Here is a 20068-nt window from a genome sequence, read left to right on the forward strand (position 1 = left end):
TCTGTTCCCCTCAGAAGGGAATCGCCTACGACAACTACCCTCCTTTTTTTCTTAGCAGAGGCAGTCATAATGCGTGGGGCTGACTGCCCCACCCTAGGCAACCTCCTGGATGGACCTTCGTCTACATCCTCGTTTGCCTGGCCCTCAACTTCCAGGGCCCCATATCTGTTCTGTAAGGGCAACTGGGAAGGTGAGGGAGGCCGGGCAAGGGTTTGCCTGGCACCCCGAGCAGGGACCTATTTCCATTCCCCCCCCGTCGCTTAGGTCCCCTCCTTCTGCCTGGTGGCAAGAGGGCAGGAGATCCTCTGCTTCTTGTGGAGCTGCATAAGTTGTGCTGCATAAGTACACTAGTTTCAGTGTTAAATATCCCACTTAAAAATAGAACTCAGAATATTTATCAATATCCCACTTTAGATCTAAACCATTCTGCTTTTGTAAAAGCATTTTTTTCTCTCCATTTTATTTTTAGCATGCTTTGATGAAATTACTGATGCATAAGTTGTGCTGCATAAGTACACTAGTTTCAGTGTTAAATATCCCACTTAAAAATAGAACTCAGAATATTTATCAATATCCCACTTTAGATCTAAACCATTCTGCTTTTGTAAAAGCATTTTTTTCTCTCCATTTTATTTTTAGCATGCTTTGATGAAATTACTGAGAATGGTTTCATGGGAATATTAAATGTCACTCATAGGTCAGTTGTTAATTGAGCTTATTATGTTTTTCTTGTAGTAACTTTTGAATACCAGGTGTACAAAATTTACACTGTTAATAAACTAAAATTAATATTCTGATCCCTCCTTAAAAGTTGTCTACACTAAGATGTTGATTTTGTGCAGATTTTAAACCCTGTTAAAGGCTTGAACAGGCTGAAACTCTGTTGAACACTTGTAGGCTTAAAAATTAAACACTTCTATGCACTGACAAAAATCCAAGCTGTCTTTCTCCCAACACTCTTCCCAAAACCCACAGTATTTCAGATTTTCCAGTTTAGTTAGAGATTTTTTCAGTCCGATAAATTACAAGGAAAAAGAAGATTCTATACAAAGGTAACAAAATTCGACTTCAAAACAGCTTTATTAGCATACTGTCCATGATAGCATAACACATCGTACTGGCTAACAGCTCAATTCAATGGCCAAGACAGTTTTTTTAAATTTAAAAACAACAACAAAAAAAAACCCAACCAAACCCAAAAAACCAAAACCCAAACCAAAAAAAAAACACCAAAAAAACCAACCCCAAGAAAACCAACCACAAAACTACCATGCACACCCCCTCCTTGTTGACTTCAGCTGAATTTAGTTCACACCAAATTTTTAACCGCAGCAAAGCCAAGTTTACGCATATTGTTAGAACTTCTTAAAACCAAGCTCAGACCTCAGAGTATCAGCTACAGAATACATACTGGACCACAGCCAACTATTACACTTATCCAGCGTTAAAGTATGGGTTTTTCTGCCTTTTTAATTGCCAGTCCTAAGTAACTAAGCTATGTATTGGTGAGATTGGAAGAACCATTGTGTCACCCTAGTTGACTTTCTGCGCAACAGGAAGGTAGTAACTCTACACAGATGCCTGCAATAAAAACTACTTCAATTTCAGTTTACAAGCCAGACAAACACCAATGCTTTTTAATATTTTTTCCCCCTCCATATGGCTCATTAAGAACTGTTTTTCTTCAGTATTTTATTTGCTGTTTTTGAAGTTCCTATTAAGCTACATATTAATGCATGGTTTATTTACTAAAAACCCCAACAACCACCACCATCCCCAGAAAACCTATCCAAACCAATGATTTCTCACACCACCTTATCTGTACCATTTCCACTGTTCCCCATTGATGTACCACATACTCCTAGCAGAAGACTGACATGTTCTGTTAAAGACACTGAAATAGACCATCTTACACCATGTTTCAGATTACTCCATTCAATAAAATCTGTGCTTCTATAAACAGCATGGGAATGCAAATTCCACAACAGAAGAAGATGCAGATCACATATCTGCAGGATCTCAAACACAAGTGTTTTGGTTTTTTAACCAAGTATCTCAAAATACAATTTTAAGAGTGAAATTCCGTAGACTTTTTAAGCTAATTTTCTTGAGGATTGCAGTCAATAAGCTCTCTGAATTTTAGATTAAGAATAGCTAGTTTTGTTGAGCATCGCCATAGCTGATAGGATGTGGGTAGAGATTAACTGAAAAACCAAAAGGATCTCTTTTCTGGAGGTTCATAACAGAATTTGAATTCAAGGAAGACAAGAATAAATGTTATGCCTTATTACTGGCTTACTCTTGGAATGAGTTTAATATTCACAATGAATTTGTTTGCAACTAGCAACCAAAGAATTTTGCTTAGAAACTTGAGTCAAGAATTAAAAAGTAACACTTCAGTAAAGCTTTTTAAAAAAATTTACATCATCTCTCCTGCAAATGTAGTTTTATCATTCAACTCAGCCATTTTAAGTTTGATCAAAATATTATTTGAGTCACATCACAGGGTAAAAGAGAGTAAAAACAGGCTTCGGTTAAATCTAAAATATTTATTGCAGACAATACAAAATGGATCAAATCCTGCCTGAAGCTGCCCAGGACAGAGCAATGTAGAATCCACCTATTTGTCCATAGGAAATGGTAACAATATGATTTTATATTGCAGGGAATAGTATTGACAGTAATTCTACAAAATAAGCAAAGAAAAAACGAACAACCAACCAAACCCAAACCCACACAATCAACAAGCCCCTCCTCTACCAAACCCATTCAGTGCATCCCAAAGAGTAAATCAAAACTGTTTTACTGGCTCCAAAATTTCATTTGGTCTTCTAGGAAAAGATCGTTATAAATGTGGAGGGGGAAAATAAATAAATAAATAAATAAATTTTAAAAAAATTGATTGCATCATTTACTACAGTTCTGATAAAATAATTTGTACAGCGTTGGTGCCTTTTAAAAGCTCTAAGAACATAAAATATTTGGTTTATGATTATATTGAATATTAGATTAACAATACTAAAATCCATCAGCAATACTTTACAGAGTAGTGGCTTTTTTTAACTAAAAAGTAAAACTGGATTCTGGTGTCAGATGGAATGACTCCATGTGCATCTCTAGCGGCATCACTGATTTAAGGCTTAATTTACTCTCATGCAGCGTCTATCTCTACTTCCTCCTCTAAGCAAATCACACCATGAACTGGATCAGAGAACTGATCCAGCTGAAAAAAAAATATCATTGCAGAAAAAAATTGGTATATGGCTCATAACATAGCTACACAAGTAACTATGCCAGCACAGCAACAACTATGAAACTCATGAGAGGCTGCCTCAAAATCTACAAACAAAGCTTACTTTCACTCTTCAAACCCAACCTAACACAAGGATAACCTCATTATGCTCTGCCATCTTCCCATCAGCTTCCTTATTGCCATCCTACGTGCCATGACAAGTTCTCCAACAACTGACTTGCAGGGAAAAATTAAGTGTAACTGTAGCAATAAGAACCAGGGAGTAGGACCCAAAACAGACCAAGTACCATTGCTGATGAAACGACCATATCTGTATATAAATGTGGCTGCCTTGCATTATAGGCCCACTCCTGGAATCAGCTGGGAAGTTAGAGTTGTAAGACTTTTTCAAAAATCAAACTACATTAAAAATAAAAGAGATACTTTCCCAATGGAAATATGTTTTTCTCTATTCTATCTAGTTCTCTCTTCTCTGTTCTATCTTGTTCAGAAACCCATAATTACAGAACACCAAAGAGTACAAATATGGAGGATGATTTCATAGACAAGCAGCAATTTCTTCTATTTTGAATAGAATTCCCTGCTATTATGACTTAACACACAGCATACAGATCATTTAAGAAGCCATGTCATGTGCTAGCTGAAATGCGATAACTATATTACACATCCAGTAACCTATCAGAGCTTCAAGCAAATTAAAAAGAAATTGCATAAATATGATCACAAGAGGAAGCAGTAACCTAGAAAACCGATCTGTGTCAACCAGGCATCCCAGGAAGGGAAGTCCCTGTATGAATTACTGAACATGTACAAGACTACAGAGTACAGCACAGTCATTTGGACAACTTATTCGATATAAGATGGGACATGGGATGTCACCACACATGACTATCTTATGTGTATGAAACAGACTGAGCAAGTTTCTTAACTGCTCTTATTTTTTTTTAAATCCTAAGAAAATCCTACCTAAAGCCCATAATTTCATTTTTTTGGCTAGGAGAGAAACTACAGCCCATTTAAAAAGTCATTAGCTGTGAGCTGTCCATCAGGAGTTACACTAGATGTTTTGCTCTGCTGCAGAGAACCATTTTCTGAAGGAGCATATAAATAGGAAGAAGGGAGGTTGGGGGATCTCCAGCCTTGGAGGTTTTCCACACTTGGCTAAACAGTCACTTCTGACCTGATTTAGCTTTTAGCAACATTCACGCTTTCAGCAACATTCACGCTTTCAGCAGAAGGTTGGATGGATGACCAACCTTCACTAAATACTAGGTTGGCTAGATAACAATACAGACACTAATGGGTGTGTCTGTGAACTTTGAAAAAAAAAACATGTCTAGATCACCTGGTAAATTCATGGCTCTTCCAATCTTCCAGTCAACTTAAGATCCTAACAGTCCTGAAGCTCCTATGCAGAATTAATCAGCCTTCACCACTGGGAGAAGAAAGCTTCCATCTGAACCACTCAAGTTTTTTTTTTTAGACTCAGACAATTGTCCCTTATTATCCAATTATTTCCTGATTGCCACATTTGAAACAACATATTCGATATCACAAAATCAGTTACAGCTGGTTGATAGTCTTAAACTCACAAATTTGGAGAGCCAAATATTTTCCTTTTGGTTACTGAACAGTTGTGATATGTAGACATACTGTATGACACAGAAAGGTATGGTATAGGCATCTGGTACTGAGATATTAGGAAGCAAGGCACAGTATTGACAGAAGCTATTTTGTAACTAAACTTAAAAGTAGAATATGAAATGACAGTTCCAAAACAAGGTTGAGATCAGCATTCTTTCAGCACTGCTGGAACTGAGTATATGAAGAAACATAACCTGTCTTCCAAATACCCCAGCATTGCTTACTTCTCTAATGTTCCATTCAATTAAAAACCTACATACATGTGTAATATCAGCCACAAGATAGATATATTATTCTAGAAATGAATCTCACTTGGATTTTTTGTTTTTAATGATATACACAAGCATCATTTTATCACACCAGCACACTTCTGTTTTGTTGGAGCAGCTCCCAGACATAAGCCAGAAGCAAGTGCAGACGACCTTTCCCTTTCAAGGTGAATGCACCAACAGAAGTATTTGCATCCCAAAGTTCATATGGAATACTCAACTTCTGGAGACACAGCAATCATAGCAGGCATTAAGTTGCAGAAACCAATGACTAGAAGATCTGATTAGGAACAGCAAATGTTGTATTTAAAAAAAACAAAAACAAAACAAAAACCAAAACAAAGAGCAGCTACAGGATAAGGATAGGTCCTGATATGACATGAACAAATAATTACCAGTAAGAATTTAAAAACAAACAAACAAAACACCCCCAAAAAACAGGAGGGAAGAATCAGCAGCTTTTGCACCAGAGATAGGCCTCTGATCAACTTCCACAGGGGCCTATACACTAGGATCTATGCAAGAAGAAGCGCAGCAGCATCAAAGTTTCCCAATGACACCAATTTATTCTTGGTCAACCGCTAACTGCAAAGAACTGCAAAAAAACATATATAGAGTGAAAGGACAAGCAGCAGAAGGAATAAATTGATTTTTTTAAATTTTATTTTATTTTTTTAGATGAAAGGTTCAGAATGGTGGATGTTGTAAAACATTCTTAACCTTTCACCTGAAAAATAACAAAAATTGGAAAAGGCTTACAGAAGGGCTGCAGAGATCACCAAAAAAGCTTCTATCCCAGGAAGACCCAGCAGGTTAGGACTCTTCAAGTTTCAAAAGACATAATTTCCAGAGGAAAAAGATATCAATCTTGAGCAGAACAAATATGCATGAACTGTTCATTGTCACTTCCAAAATAAGAACTGGGCACCACTGAATGAAGCGGATGGGAGCCAAGCTTAAAAAAGAACGAAGGCATTTCTTCATGCAGTGGATAGACCACCAGTGAGACTCCTTGCCAAAGCATGTAGCAGATGCTAAAAGTTTCTATGGCCTCAAGGGGAGACAGCACAAGTCTTGGAGGACAGTTGGAAGCTGGGAGAGTTCTCAGAGAGTATCACATATGCTTGCCCTGTTCTTAGTCTTTCCAAGAAATCCGCTCATGACCACTACTGGCAACAAGATACTGATCTGGACAGGCACTTGGTTTGAATCAATATGGACAGTTTAAAGAGATGCTGCTAACAAGCTCTCTTGCAAGAGCAAAGCTGGCAGGGCCTAGCAGTTGCTAGGTTTTAAAATTGAACATCTTATCAAGAACAGCAGATGAAGACTTAGGGAGAATGGTATAGCTACTTCTACTGCTTCCCTACTGCCAGTATTCCTATTTTTTATCTCCACTTCAACCACACATCACCTTCTGAATTTTTTCCTTCGCCCAATCATTGCAAGTATACCTTAGATGTATCACACAAAAAGATAACCTATATGAAACAACACAACATTATCATCCGATTCTGCAGTTCAGCCTTGCTATGTCCGCCAAAAGCCCAATATTGGCTTGGTAACAGCTAGAGGGGTAACAGCTAGGCAATTCTCAGCTGATCCAAAACTCTGGGCAGGAGCATGAGCTAAAGAGCCTAATAGCTTTGACAAATAAATGTTTTTTCTTTAGCAGAAATATTGCCTCAAACGGTATGCAAGTGATATACTAACCTAAATGAAAAGCTACTAGTCCTAACAAAGTGCAAATGAAAAGACGGTTTTACGAAGCACATTGTGACAGCACCAGTTGCTACCGCACTGCAGTCTGTGTATCTTCATTTAATAAAACTTTCTTTCTGGACTCATCAGTTTGATAAAGTAATTGCTAACAAGAATTTGCATCGTATTTATTTTCTGCAGCTTGCAAAACAGACAAAAGATTTTTAGCTGGAAGTCAAGAACTGAACAGCATCCTATACAATAAAAGAACATGTGCATCTACTTCGTTTACAGAAGGTGTATCTTGCAGTTTGACTAAATGAAGAGAAACAAAGTATATGCATATCTACCTACACATGGTAGGTGGGGCTGGAATATCTTAATCAACAGTGGATATGTAACTGAATGGTTAGTATTCTAAGCTCTCGTAACTTCATATCACAACTGCAGGTAAGGGCAATACAGATCAACTATATTTATCTGTAGAAACTGTATAGAAGCTAGTTATTTCAGCTGCTTATGAAGTAAAAGCATCATGCATCAGCAAAATCGTAAGTTTGCTTGTATCTTTCATAAAAAGAATTTTACAAAGTTATACGCAGATTATGTGCAGATCCTGGCAAAGCAAGCCGCATCAGCACCAGAATCTCCTGCATTTCAAATAAATTCCGTACAAACAAACTTGTTCTGCATGCACAAGAGTTCAATGGCTTCTTGTGAGAATAAAGGACTTCTTCCAGTAGAATTATTTACATAAAATTTATCCATTACAAAAGCCAGCAATTTTCACTTTATTGCAACTCCCTCAACTATTTGGTAAGTTAGCTGTTACCTTCACTTAAAATTCTCCCCCTTCAGTTTCACAGAGCAAGCATTTGAGGCCATTTTAAAAGGGCAAAACTTGGCACAGACCAGGGTCCACACTCCTACTCCAATAGGATTGCAGAGTGGAGGAATCAACTAAAGTTCACACGCGATCTCCGAGTTGCTCACCATCACAGCATTAACAGGACTCAAATTGTAGCCCTGAGCAAAAGCCACACAAATAGTTGCACCAGAAGAAAAGAAGTCCCCCTTCTGCTTCCCCCCTCCCTATTCCAATGCAACCTTAAAAGCAGAAGTTGGACAATGGGTACCACAACTATGAAACTGAATTAAGATTCATTTTTCCTGGAGACATTACCACATACAACTGACATTTAATTCATTAAGAAAACAATGAACTGTCCAAGTTCCTCAACAAATCTCTATAATACAAAGCTGATCATGTCAAGACCCGTCTAACAGTGTAATAAAGAAATGGGCACAACTTTGAATTGCAAACTGTTTTAGGATATAATTAAGACTTCCTTTGACCTTGTTAATAGGGATGCTAAAATATTAATTCTTAAGTAACTGTTTATGCTAAGGTCTGTTTCACATTTTCTCTTCTTTATGCCTAGCCAGTGACTAAATTATCAGGATATTGTGAAATATCCAATAGAGTTTTTCCAGTTATTAGTCATTACGGTAACAAACAAACAAACAAACCCAAAACAAAAGCCCACAAGCATACAGATCATAACAGTTCTCCTAACACTACAAATCTGAAAGTTCCTATCCTCTGTTACCTAGTAATTATTTGGTCCCAATATCTCAGGCCTGCTTTAGAATAGTTTCAGAATAAGATTCCTGTAAAAAGTGAAAACCTGAAAGACCAGTCATGAAAGGGAACACTTACTTCAGTCCAAATGTTAAACTCACTGGCTAGTAGAGTTTAAGTAGCATACACAGATGGAAGTTTAGCATGCATGTGTTTAGGGACAGAAGGTAAGAAAACGGAAGACAGCTCTACACTGATGATAACATATGTATAATTATGTCAACAGCAGCATAACAAAAAGCTCTCAAAAAAATCTATCCATACCCAAACTAGAAGACAGGCAGTTTTAGCTTAGTCAGGCTCAGGCGTACAAAGCCCTGTAACCATGGAATGTGCTATTAACGGTTTTCACTGAAGACTGGAAGTATTTAAAACTTTTTTATTGTTAAACGAGTGTAATTCATCCTGACCCAAAGACCAGCACAGAAGTCAATGGACACCTAAACTCCAATTAAAGCACAGTATTACTTTTTTTTCTTCTATATGTTTTTCATATATATACAAAAATGGCCTATAAAGTTGGGCATAGAACATCCTTCCAAGTCCTCTCACCTTTTCTTTGTGACAGCCTTTTATACGTCAGATTACACCTTTTTAAGTATGTCTCATTTCATATCCTTAACTCGTGCAAAGCTGGTTGCTCTGACAATGACAAAGGTTTTTAAAACAGAAAAATAAAAATCACCACTGAATTATGTGTGCATTGGATATCTAGGTCTACCAACTATATTAACTATACCATCAACATAGTTAGTAAATATGGAAAGAAATTTCCCTTTTACTCTATTTCTCACCATTCTAAAGAAACTATATAAATGTTGGAATGAAAGTAATTGCAGAGGACTTGCCAACCAAGCTTTTCAAATAGGAACAACAAATTAGAAAAAAAAATTTTGAAAAGTGAGATCCTATGAGAAAATATACCTGAGTGAGTTGCGCTTCTTTCCTTTACCCAAAGAATTCCATTTTGCCTATACAACCTACACTTGTTTGCTTTCAGATAATGGTTTATTATGTCATAAATGTCTAATTTTACAACATATCCAGAAAAGGCAAAAAGTTTACTTAACATTTCAGTTATAACAGATAATTAGAAAGGGAAAGGCATACTTAAAGCTGTAACACTATTTAAATAAACTTGTGTAGTGCAGACAGACTTCCAACAAAGCTCTCCATAAATCAGAACCCATTGGAGATAAACTAGCGATGGTAAATGACCTTTACTTGACTTTCCTATAAAACAGATCAGCAGAAAAAAAGCTGGCTTCACAACCTCAGTGTAACAATCAATAACTAAACTTAACCACTAACACTGATCTAAGTTACCAAACAGCATGTCAGATACTCAACAAAAAGGATCTGGTCTTTCACTATGACGCAGCAAAGTCTCATTAGTGAAATTAAAGCAAAGTCCAAGATTGTTTTCAAGACAGCTTTGTTTCTGTAGCAACTGGCGTGACTGACAGGCAGTACACCGGTAAAAGTCTTACTTTACAAGGCAGCTTTATATCATTAGCTTGACTTAACCAGCAATTTAGAAAACGTAGCTATACTTGCCTGAAACACAGCCTGAAGTAACTTAGTTAAAAGCCAAAACACCAGCACAGTGAATCCCAGAAAACAGACTCCAAGAAGTACTTCAGGAGGCCACGAAACAGCGACGCAGCCTAGTCACGCCTTTCAAAAACTCCTGTTCTCCAAATAAAACTCCAGTTCTACTTACCAAAATAAAGACAAATCTCCCCCACGCTCTAGATTCCTACTTAAATGCTTAACAAAAAATATGGTTTAACTGGTAAATTTCCCAATATAACCTTACATCAAAATGAGGTTTAGCAAGCTGTTCCTGAGAGTACATCCTGCCATTACATGGTATCTCTCTGTTAACATTCCAATACACAGCCTCCTCCCGAGAATTTTGTTTCACATTATGCTAACCCCCAGACTGTCAAATTTCCCCTACAATTCTGTCTTTCTCTTGGATCAACTACACAGTATCCTGACCACGTCCTAGGGGCACCTGCCAGAGGACTGCTACTCACAGAAAACTCCTGTAAATCTCCTGCATTCTACCAAGTGAAATTTTGTTTAGAATTTACAAGGGAAACCAAGTTATTTAAATATTAGGGTTTACATAATCATGCGCAGCTTGTTTGTGGGAAAGAAAAAAAAAAAGAAAAAAACCTTAAAAGAAAGGACAACATTTACACAAACAGTGAAAGGCAGTGAGTTCCACCATTAATGAGTTTTACTGCGTATGTGTGTTTGGGTTGTACAAACAATAAATGCAAAGATGTTGGAATTTATAAAAATACAAGGATACAAAATTAATAGGAGAACTGAGTAGCTATCAGTTTCAAAAGGTTAAACTAAATCTAATTACATCATCTGAATTTGTTCCCAGCTATGAAGACAAACACATGCAGTGGTCTGGCCACATATAAAAAGAAGAGAAACATCTCTAGTTTTGGCTGACAGCTCGCTATAGCTGTTTACTTCATTTTTGGTTTTTTACTTTGGTTGGCTGCGGAGGGAGGTGCCTAATCTTAATCCAGAGCCTGACAGAAATTGCTTGTAGTTAATATCAGACTAGTTTTAACAGCTAATCTTGTGTCTCAACCCTGAGTAACACATCTTGCTCTCCTAGGCATCACCCAGTAACTGCTTATGTCTGATAAGTGAAAATGTTTCTTTGGGAGCAAACTAGAAACTCTGCTTTAATTTTACATGTGACCCAGTTTAGGTCCTGCAGGTAAATATTTCAGCATTCCCAGTGCTAGTAAGTTAGTTTCTCTGAAAGTCTACTGTAAAAATGGATAAACTGAGTGAAAAATCCACTTTGCTTGCTCTGTGTCAGCTTTTAAAAATTTGCAGCTATTGTGCCATAATTGCAGAGGGAAACTGAGCAAACTAAATGCAGGTTTTATATTTGGAATTTTAAAGGTAGTGATTTTTTTTCATTTCCGAAAGAGGAAAGATAAGAGAGTAAGAGATGAATCTGGCAAAAGTAGGTATGATTTTACCCACATATGCCACTGATCAGTTCAATTACATTTACCCATTAGAAGTATTTTTTGCAAAAACTGGTGGGGTAGAGCCTGTCTTACTTTCATGGGAACTTTCAAATTAACATCCTCTTATTATTTTACTGCTTTCTATCGAGTGGGAATTTCCATGATATGACTGATGGGTTACAGATTACCCTATGCTACAAACCAGATGACTACTAAAAAAACCACAACTATAATTCTTTGCCATCTTCAACATACACAAGAAGAAAGGCAAAAGGATAAGAGAGTCCAGAAGACACTCATCTTGATTTATATCAAATTCTTGTTTGTCTTTAGAAGAGGTCAAGACCTGAGAAAACAGAAGTGGTTCCATAGCAGTGTAATTGCTCCCACAGAGCTTGATGCTACTACTTTTAACCAAATACAACCTGACAAAATGTTTAATAAGCAGAATTGCAGAATTACCTTTTTTAAATATGAAATTCTGATTAAACCTGTAGCAGAAGCCTCTTCTTATTACTGATCAGAGAGAATCTAAGAGTTCTCATTATAAAAGACTAGTAAATAAAGATCTCAGTCACAATTATAGCTTTCAAAATAATACAAGGTTTTCAGACCACAATAAGATAAAACTGATCTCAAATTTGATTCAGGAGATAGGAAAGCATTGCTATAAAACAGTATTAGGCGTTTAAAGCATATAAACCAAAACTACACCAGTGTTCTCAACAGCTAAACCAGAAGTAATTTTGACCAATTCCATAATGGAAGTTGGAACATTTAGTTTTATGTTTGCTGCTTGAAACAACCATATTTTTCCTCCTTAATGAACACTGTGTTAATACAACCTTATCTTTCCAAGTATGCCACTGCTTTCTCTCTCCATTGCATGTATATTCAGATCCTATTTAGATTTGTAAGAATTATATTCACATTAAATTTTCTACATCTGGCGCATGCTCCTCTACAGTATTAGAAGCTCTCAGCAGAGGTTTAATCCAGTCCTTTTTAGAGTTTATGTAAAGATTTCAATAGGCAGCAAATCAGACACTATAAAGCACAAAGATTATTTTTGAGAGATATATTGAAAGACAAAACCTGTGGGAGCAAGAAAGGTACAGATCAACAGCCAATTTAAAAAAAAAAGGAAAATAAAAAAGAAAATCCTCAGAGATAATTTAATTATTAATTTACAACCAACTGCCACAGATCCTGTATTTTTCCCCAGTTCTATTTTCTTCTGAAGATAATAAATGCCAATATGCTTATAAATAAAAGGAAAACACATTAGTGAAAACCACAGGGTACGTTTTTGGTTTACTTGAACTCGCATCTATTAAACTGTTTTGGGAATGGTCTTATAAAATTACCTTGTATGGCAGGGTACTGAATGCACGGATATCATCACTTGCAATTTTTCTTAAGCAAAACAAAACCAAAGACAAGAAAAGCACCGTGCCTTTGCTTTCACTGATGCCCACCCACTAAGCTGGCTGCAAGTTCTCTGAATTCAGAGGGCTGAAGATGTACTTTCATCCTCCTCCCAGCTCAGTCTCAGTGCTAACACAAATAAGGTTTGCCCTTATTCCTCCTGGGCCCTTGTAAAGATATAGAAATCTTTAGTACAACTGCAAATTCAAAATAGTTTGTATTACCGTTCTTTCACAGGACTCTTCAAATAAGAGGCAGAAGGAAAGATATACACTTAGTAGTACTATAACTGTCTTCCAAGACAAAAAAAATCTTGAGTTGCCAAAAACATACCACAGCATGTTTTACTCTAAAAGCATATTAACTAATATTTCTTTCCTCCAGCTATGTTCTGAAACTGACAGTGCCCATTTTCCCCTGCACAAATCTCATAGCTTATTTTTTTGTAGATCATCGATCTTATGAATATTTTCATACACAGTCAGAAATCATCAATATAAAAATGAAATTAATTTGACATATTACAAATAAAATTTAGCAAACAGAAAAATCTTCAACTGCTTTTTAGTACAAAAAGCATGAAAAAGTGACAAACCCATCAAAAGCAGTGGTCGCAGTTTTGGTTTCCAGCAATACAGCTCTTTTAATGACAAATTAGCCTGAACTATAGAACTATAAATACAAGAACTCACATTAACTGATGATTCTGAATATGCATTTCCCCAGTAAATTAAGGTAGTCAATAAAATATGCAACTGTGGCAGCAGTTTTTCCAATAAGTATCTTCTGCCCTGGAAGATTAAGATTACTTTGGTGGGATGGGGAGGAAAGGAGAAGGAAGGAAGCAGATGATATTGGTGTAGTGGGTGGTTCCAGTCAGGTGCAAAAATGGGACACGAGAGAAATTTAACAGCATTGCCGGATATTCTTCATGTGTGACATGAGAAAACAAAAACGTAGCAACGAACTTCCCTGTTATCTTAAAACAATTTGGTTTCATAACATCCAAAGCCATACCTCTGTATAGAGCACATAAGAAATGTGTAACAGCAATCTGTTTTTAAGGTTTCTGCCAGATGGGTAAACACCTCAAACACACCCACAGATACTAATGAAAACCACCTTGGCCTCTTTCAGGAAGTCATTCAACACTTCACAGAAAAAAAAAAGGAAGTTGTTGATAAACTGCTTGCAAGAACTACTTCCTGTAGGAAAAATAATTACAAGACTTGTTTGCTGGACAATCAGTTAACTTTTCCTCACACTACAAAATGGAAAGAGGTATTACACATGCTTTGTAAGAAATAAAAACATAACACTAAGTTAAAACGATATAAGAGCAATTCTAAAATGGAGCAAAACTTTTTTTTTTTCCCTGCAAGTTGTTGTCTGCTACTCCCATGGCATATTATCTTTTGCCTAGAGAGTGATCCCCTATCTTTCTCCATAGTTCACTGAAATGTCAACCAGCAGCTGGCTAACAGGAAGTGGTTAAAAAGCAATGCAGTTGACATCGCCACACAAACCAAGCAAGCCTTTTTTACTGCATGTTTAAGAATGGGCTAAAGCGTACCACACAGCAATGCTGAGATGACTCAGACATGACCACTTACTAACCAGGCAAGTCTTAACTTATAAGTTCTATTTAAGTAGCAATTTCAGTAATAAATAGTACTAGTTTTACCAGCTGTACAGCAAGCATGTCCTAACTCACTGGCCAAAATCATCTGCATTTTCACTAACGGAAAATTATACTCAGGAGTCCTACTCTCAACAGCGAGATGAACGCTAATGAGTCGAATTCTGGCAGATCATATGTTGGGCATCCATACATAAAGGGGTCTATCTATCTAGATGACAGACTGATTTACAAGAGTAGTTCTGGTTCAGACCCTACACTACCACTCTCACCCTCTTTTAATATGTATGGACACGTGTGGTGTGTATATAAAATATCTGGCCAAAAAACTCTGTGCATGTATCTATACACACAGACAAGTATTTTCTCTCCCACACACACTATTTTTATTTCTTTGTGCAAACTACTACGCTTGCAGTGCTTGACCCGTCGATTAGTGGAAGTGACTATATTCCAGACTGTATTTAGTACAGTTCTCAAATTTATATTATTCTGTTTGCACTATAGTATATTATGATAACTATAACCATAAGGCTTACTGACATCTGGAAAAAATCTAATACTGTTACCTATTCTGCAAAGATCTTTCTAGAGCCTGATTACCAGACTGTTCATGGAGTGGCTACAGAACAGAGCAAATGGAAACAAAGAGCAATGCAACCAATCCAACAAAAAAGCTGAATACTTGGAAGACACATCAAAAATCTGCATATGGTACAAGGAACCACGTTAAATGTATTTAGCACCAGGAGTCTTAGTAGTCATGCTTCGAGCAAATGTTTAAGGTATAACTAGACAAGATGTGAGTTTTAACGGGCTTGTAGGTATGAGATAGAACTTATCACTCAACACTGAAAAAAGCTTCTGAAATACAAACTTGCTACTCAGAAATAATTCTTACATTTCTTTGGATTTCCTGAACATACAAAGCAAACATTTTGCTAGTACTTGGAATGTTTTTTACAACTCTTCATGAACTCCAGTGAAGTTGGTGGATCTCACCTGTAGATAGTATTAAACGTTCGAGGAACAACAAATGTTCTTCAAGTGTGAACAGAGCCTTCAGAACTGTCCTCATTAGAGTCTCCCATACCACAGCATCACCCAAGGAAAGCCAAAAGAAAACAGCCCATTAAGCTGTTTAAAATCTCCCAAGGTCAGCATGTGACCCAGCAGGGAGAGGTTCAAAAAGTACAGCCTTTATTTTTCTTCCTAACAACCTGGTTTGTTTCCACTCCTTTCCCCGTCAAGACACATCCTTCACAGCTAGCAGCTCTTTCAATCATTTACTTTGGATGTCTGCTTGAGAACAAACGATCTTGCTCATGCAGATGAGTTTGCCAGACTTGTGTGTACTTTCCAGTCTCAGGCTCTTTATTGTTCTTGCTGAAACCTGACCCTTTGAAATGGATACCAGGACACCAAGAAAGGACAAAAAAACTTGCAGAAAAAAAGGAAAAGATTTTTTTGTGGTAATAATGAAACTGCAGAAAAGCTTTCCAAGAACAAATCTTTCACTCTGGTTTCACCTGAATGAGCATACTTTTAAAAAAATCGATTATAAGAGCGTGAAGACATTTTGCACCTCTTAAACTGTTCTGTTTTCTGTAAAATTGACAGTGTTATCAAAAACACTTGTGACAGTAAAGCTTAAAAATCAAATATCTATTTTTCATGCTTCATAAGCTGCTCTTTAAGACTTCTCACTAGCAGTCAAAAAAAAGTTTGCTTTTCATTTCAAAACTCAGTCTGTGCTTTCCTCAAGGTCCAATGAGCTACAGTTCTCAAATGGCATAAACTTACACAGTTCCAAAAAAATTCTATTTGTGCCCACTAAAGAGCTCACATTCTAGAATACGCTAATTTGTTAAACTCCACCAAAGAAAATATCACATCTTCAAGATCTATAGCTAAAGTTCATTTTCACATTCCTAATACAGAATGATTGTTTTCAAAAAGTAACCTTCAGGCTCAAATAATGTCAGACAACTGCTGTAAGCTCTTTTCGGTTAAAAAAAGTGATGCCAATTTCTCTGTATGGAAACACCATCGCTATAGGAACAAGAAACAGTTTTAAGAAGTTCTGTCTTTCATTGCAGACAATGTAGATTTGTTTTTGAAGCTACAAACTCAACTACTTCAATCAAATGCACATATTAATGACAATGTTTTAGCAAGAAAGGTAGGGATAAAGATGTTTTTCTTGGCTGAAACAAGTTTTACATAAATAACACACTGTGCTGCCCCTCCCCTCTCCCGGCCCTGAAAATGACATATAATGGGTTATTTAGAGACTTGCAGTTAAATAAAATGTTCAAAATATAGTCAAAATATTTGAGGGCCAATTATGTGTCTTGGTGGGCACACTTTCAGAAAGAAGGACAAGCTCCTGCTGTTTTAGAAAACTTGCACAGCATAAAAGAAAATGCTCCCTGATGGATTAGGTGTCAGATGGCTGGCATGTGTAACCTCTCTTCAGTTATAGAAAAGGTGATACTAATTTCACTGTGTGAAAGAGCTATAGCTGTAGGAACAAGAAACAATGTTAGAAGTTCTGCAATTTCCCTTTCACTGCAGGGAACATAGAGGAGTTAAGAGTTACAGACCCAAATACTGCAATCAAACATACATATTAATTTCCTCATGATTAAAGAGTAGGCAAAAATGTTTTGATTGTGTACTTACACAATTGTCCTCATTCAAAAAATAAGAAGTCCTGATATATTCTCACTACAACAGTTTCTAAAGTTACTCTGTATTTTTACATCTGTATCATAGAAATGAGGCAAAATGTATTTTGACCTGCATGAGAACTCTGGCAAGATTCAGCAAATCCAAAAGTCACATTGTTTAAAAATCACTATGCACATTTCACTGATTTTTACAGTATCACTGATATACAATATAATGGATAACATTCTTCAGCTAAGATTAAGATAGGATAAATAGTCACAGAGTACCATACAGTTTTCAGAAACAGCAGAGTTGATATGGGAGAAATACTGAAGTGGTAGGATCTCTTACTTAAAATCAGGAGCATGTTTTTAAAAATATGTATTTTAAACACAATGCAATTTACTAAAATTCAAAGACTGTTAAAAAAACCCAAAAACCAACAAAAAACCACCAGAGATACAGCTAACTGAAAACAAGTTTTACTTACTTAAGAAAGTATCTCTGTCCAGATGGTGTCTTAGCCATCTCCCAACCTGGTGGCAAAGGTACATCATCAGGGATCTCAAATGAAGACTGGCGGAGATGTTGAGAAGATGGAGCTCCGGGTCCAGTCACTACTCCAGAGGGTGTAAGCGTCCCTGGAGAAACAGCTCCCAGCTGCAGTGATGCTGGAGAGGAATGAGCTCGGACATGCTGAGGGGTCAGGGCACCTGCTGTCCCTGCATCAGTGCTGGCCTGCCAGGAGTGAAATTATTCCCATTAAGATTCTTATATTTCAGCAGAAATGCAGCTGTCAGAAGGCATTTCACTTTAAATGAATTGTTCAGAAGAAATTCTTAAGTTAATAATTTCAAAGTTCCACTTATTTTCCAGTTGTTACTGTACAAGAGAGCCTCCAAGTAGGATGGTTAATTAGCATCACAAAAGCTCTTGTGTAAGTCAAGAAATATTAACTACAAGTATGTGCTAAGTGCCTTTAGTTTTATTTTGAGAACTAAAAGTTCTTACTCCTTGGTGCAGGGTTAAGAAAAAAAAACATGCCCACAGTCAGCAGACCTCATACAGCATATTGCATGGTTCATTACGGGACTGCACCCACCCATTACCATCGCACCCGCTTTCTGCTGGAGGAGTTAATTTCCCACTCTTCTTTTGAAATGGGAGTGTGGGGGTGCAAGGACACCCACACATACACCCTCTGCAGGGGTTTAAATGATTGCACAAGGAGAAAAGCAACAAAGAAATGCCAGCTGACAGCAGTGAGTTCCAACGGAGCTCAACTGAGCAATCCTGAATTCAACCATAAAAAAAACCCTACACAACAAGACTGAACACAAAACTTCCTAAACCGCACTTTAAGGGTATCAGGAGCTTGTAAAGACTCTGCCCATGCTTTACCCAAAGCAAAGCTTCCACCAACTGTTGAACCAGTCAGTCAGAAGTGACTCACAAAACCATTCACCAGAGTTACCAGTCGTAAGTACATAGAACTTCTTTGCCAGTAGTAAATACGTGTCCACCGTGAAACAGAAAAAGCAGCTCTGAAAACTGGATTAAAGTAATATTGACTTTTTTTATGTATATATTTACCAATTAAGTTTTGTAGATACACCAGAACAACATGGACACCTATAATAAGATGCATGTATCAGCCCTTGCCACACCTCTCTACACAAGGTGTTGCACCATACATGAGGCCCCATTTATATACTCTTATGGAGACTGGCAATTCTGTTTCACTACATCTGTATGCAAGCACATGTGAAGTTTCACATATTAAATTGGAAACAAATCAGCTTACATTTAAACAAAATACCCAAGTTGCAAATCAACTGGATTTGAGGCATTTTAATTCTTGAGAAATAGGGAGAATTACAGAAACTTAAAGACCTTATCTGTTAAACAGACTATTTTTGTAGCACAACTAAACAAAAAGGAAAATTTTATTTTAAAAGACAGTCCACAATGAAGCAAATGATTCTCTGGCTTCAGCTGAATTTCAAGTTTATGTTTTAGGAACCACTAACTGGCACAAGAAACAGTGATCCAATATGCGTGACAGATGAAGAGTAACATACACAAGCAAGATAACGCTAAGCTTAAAAGTACAAGTTGTATGAACGTCACACGTGTTAAGCGCATTTCAAACGTGATAGCTATTTAACTGCAGTTACTGTATTTAACAAGACACAGCACCAAGTGTTAGCTGAATGTATACCAGTTCACATATGTGCACAACGGAACTGCGATAAGATTTGCACAACTTAGAAAAAAACATACGTAATAACCTTATTCCTCGCTGGATTTCAGTACGTTGTTAAAGGTCCTCAAGTCAGCAGCAAGCAAAACTACAGAAGCAACTCAGCCCCACCCCTTTCTATTTTCTTTTCAGTCTTGCAATATGAAGGCCAGGCTGATTTTTCGAGTATTTGGAAAATGAATTAACTCCTAGGCTGAGAGAGTATGTGCCAAGGTTCAGCCTGGAGTGAACTTCTGAAGCCAAGTTATAAATCCTTCAAAACAGAAGTTTAATAATGGAAATGTTGACAGACCCTTAACAACAAGGGTAGCAGGCACCAGTACGCAGAGCAAGTTTCACTCCTACTGGCTACACAGATAAAGTGACAATAGCCAACAATAAAACCTATTTTATAGCTTAGCAACAAAGTTCATTACTTAATAGAACACTCGAATAGGCACAGCCTCCTTCCAGAATGTTGGTAACAGCAGCCTAAACATTAACTTTCAGTCGTACTTGCACCAACACTTCGGTCTTGGCACAAAAGTCATTCTGCTTAAAGA

General features: G+C 37.0%; 1 protein-coding gene across 1 annotated transcript in view; it reads right to left on the reverse strand.

Annotated features, from left to right (window-relative positions):
- YAP1 (Yes-associated protein 1) overlaps positions 1-18007 on the reverse strand; it is a gene marked incomplete at its 5' end in the record, with an annotated part of 92407 nt that extends 74400 nt beyond the window's left edge. The window contains one exon of the mRNA XM_009326349.1: positions 17754-18007. Within this exon, the coding sequence (XP_009324624.1) occupies positions 17754-18007 (254 nt within the window). The remainder of the gene's footprint in view (positions 1-17753) is intronic.
- Positions 18008-20068: the final 2061 nt, after the last annotated feature.

Source organism: Pygoscelis adeliae, unplaced genomic scaffold (assembly GCF_000699105.1).
Source record: "Pygoscelis adeliae isolate BGI_AS28 unplaced genomic scaffold, ASM69910v1 Scaffold686, whole genome shotgun sequence".
NCBI lineage: Eukaryota > Metazoa > Chordata > Aves > Sphenisciformes > Spheniscidae > Pygoscelis > Pygoscelis adeliae.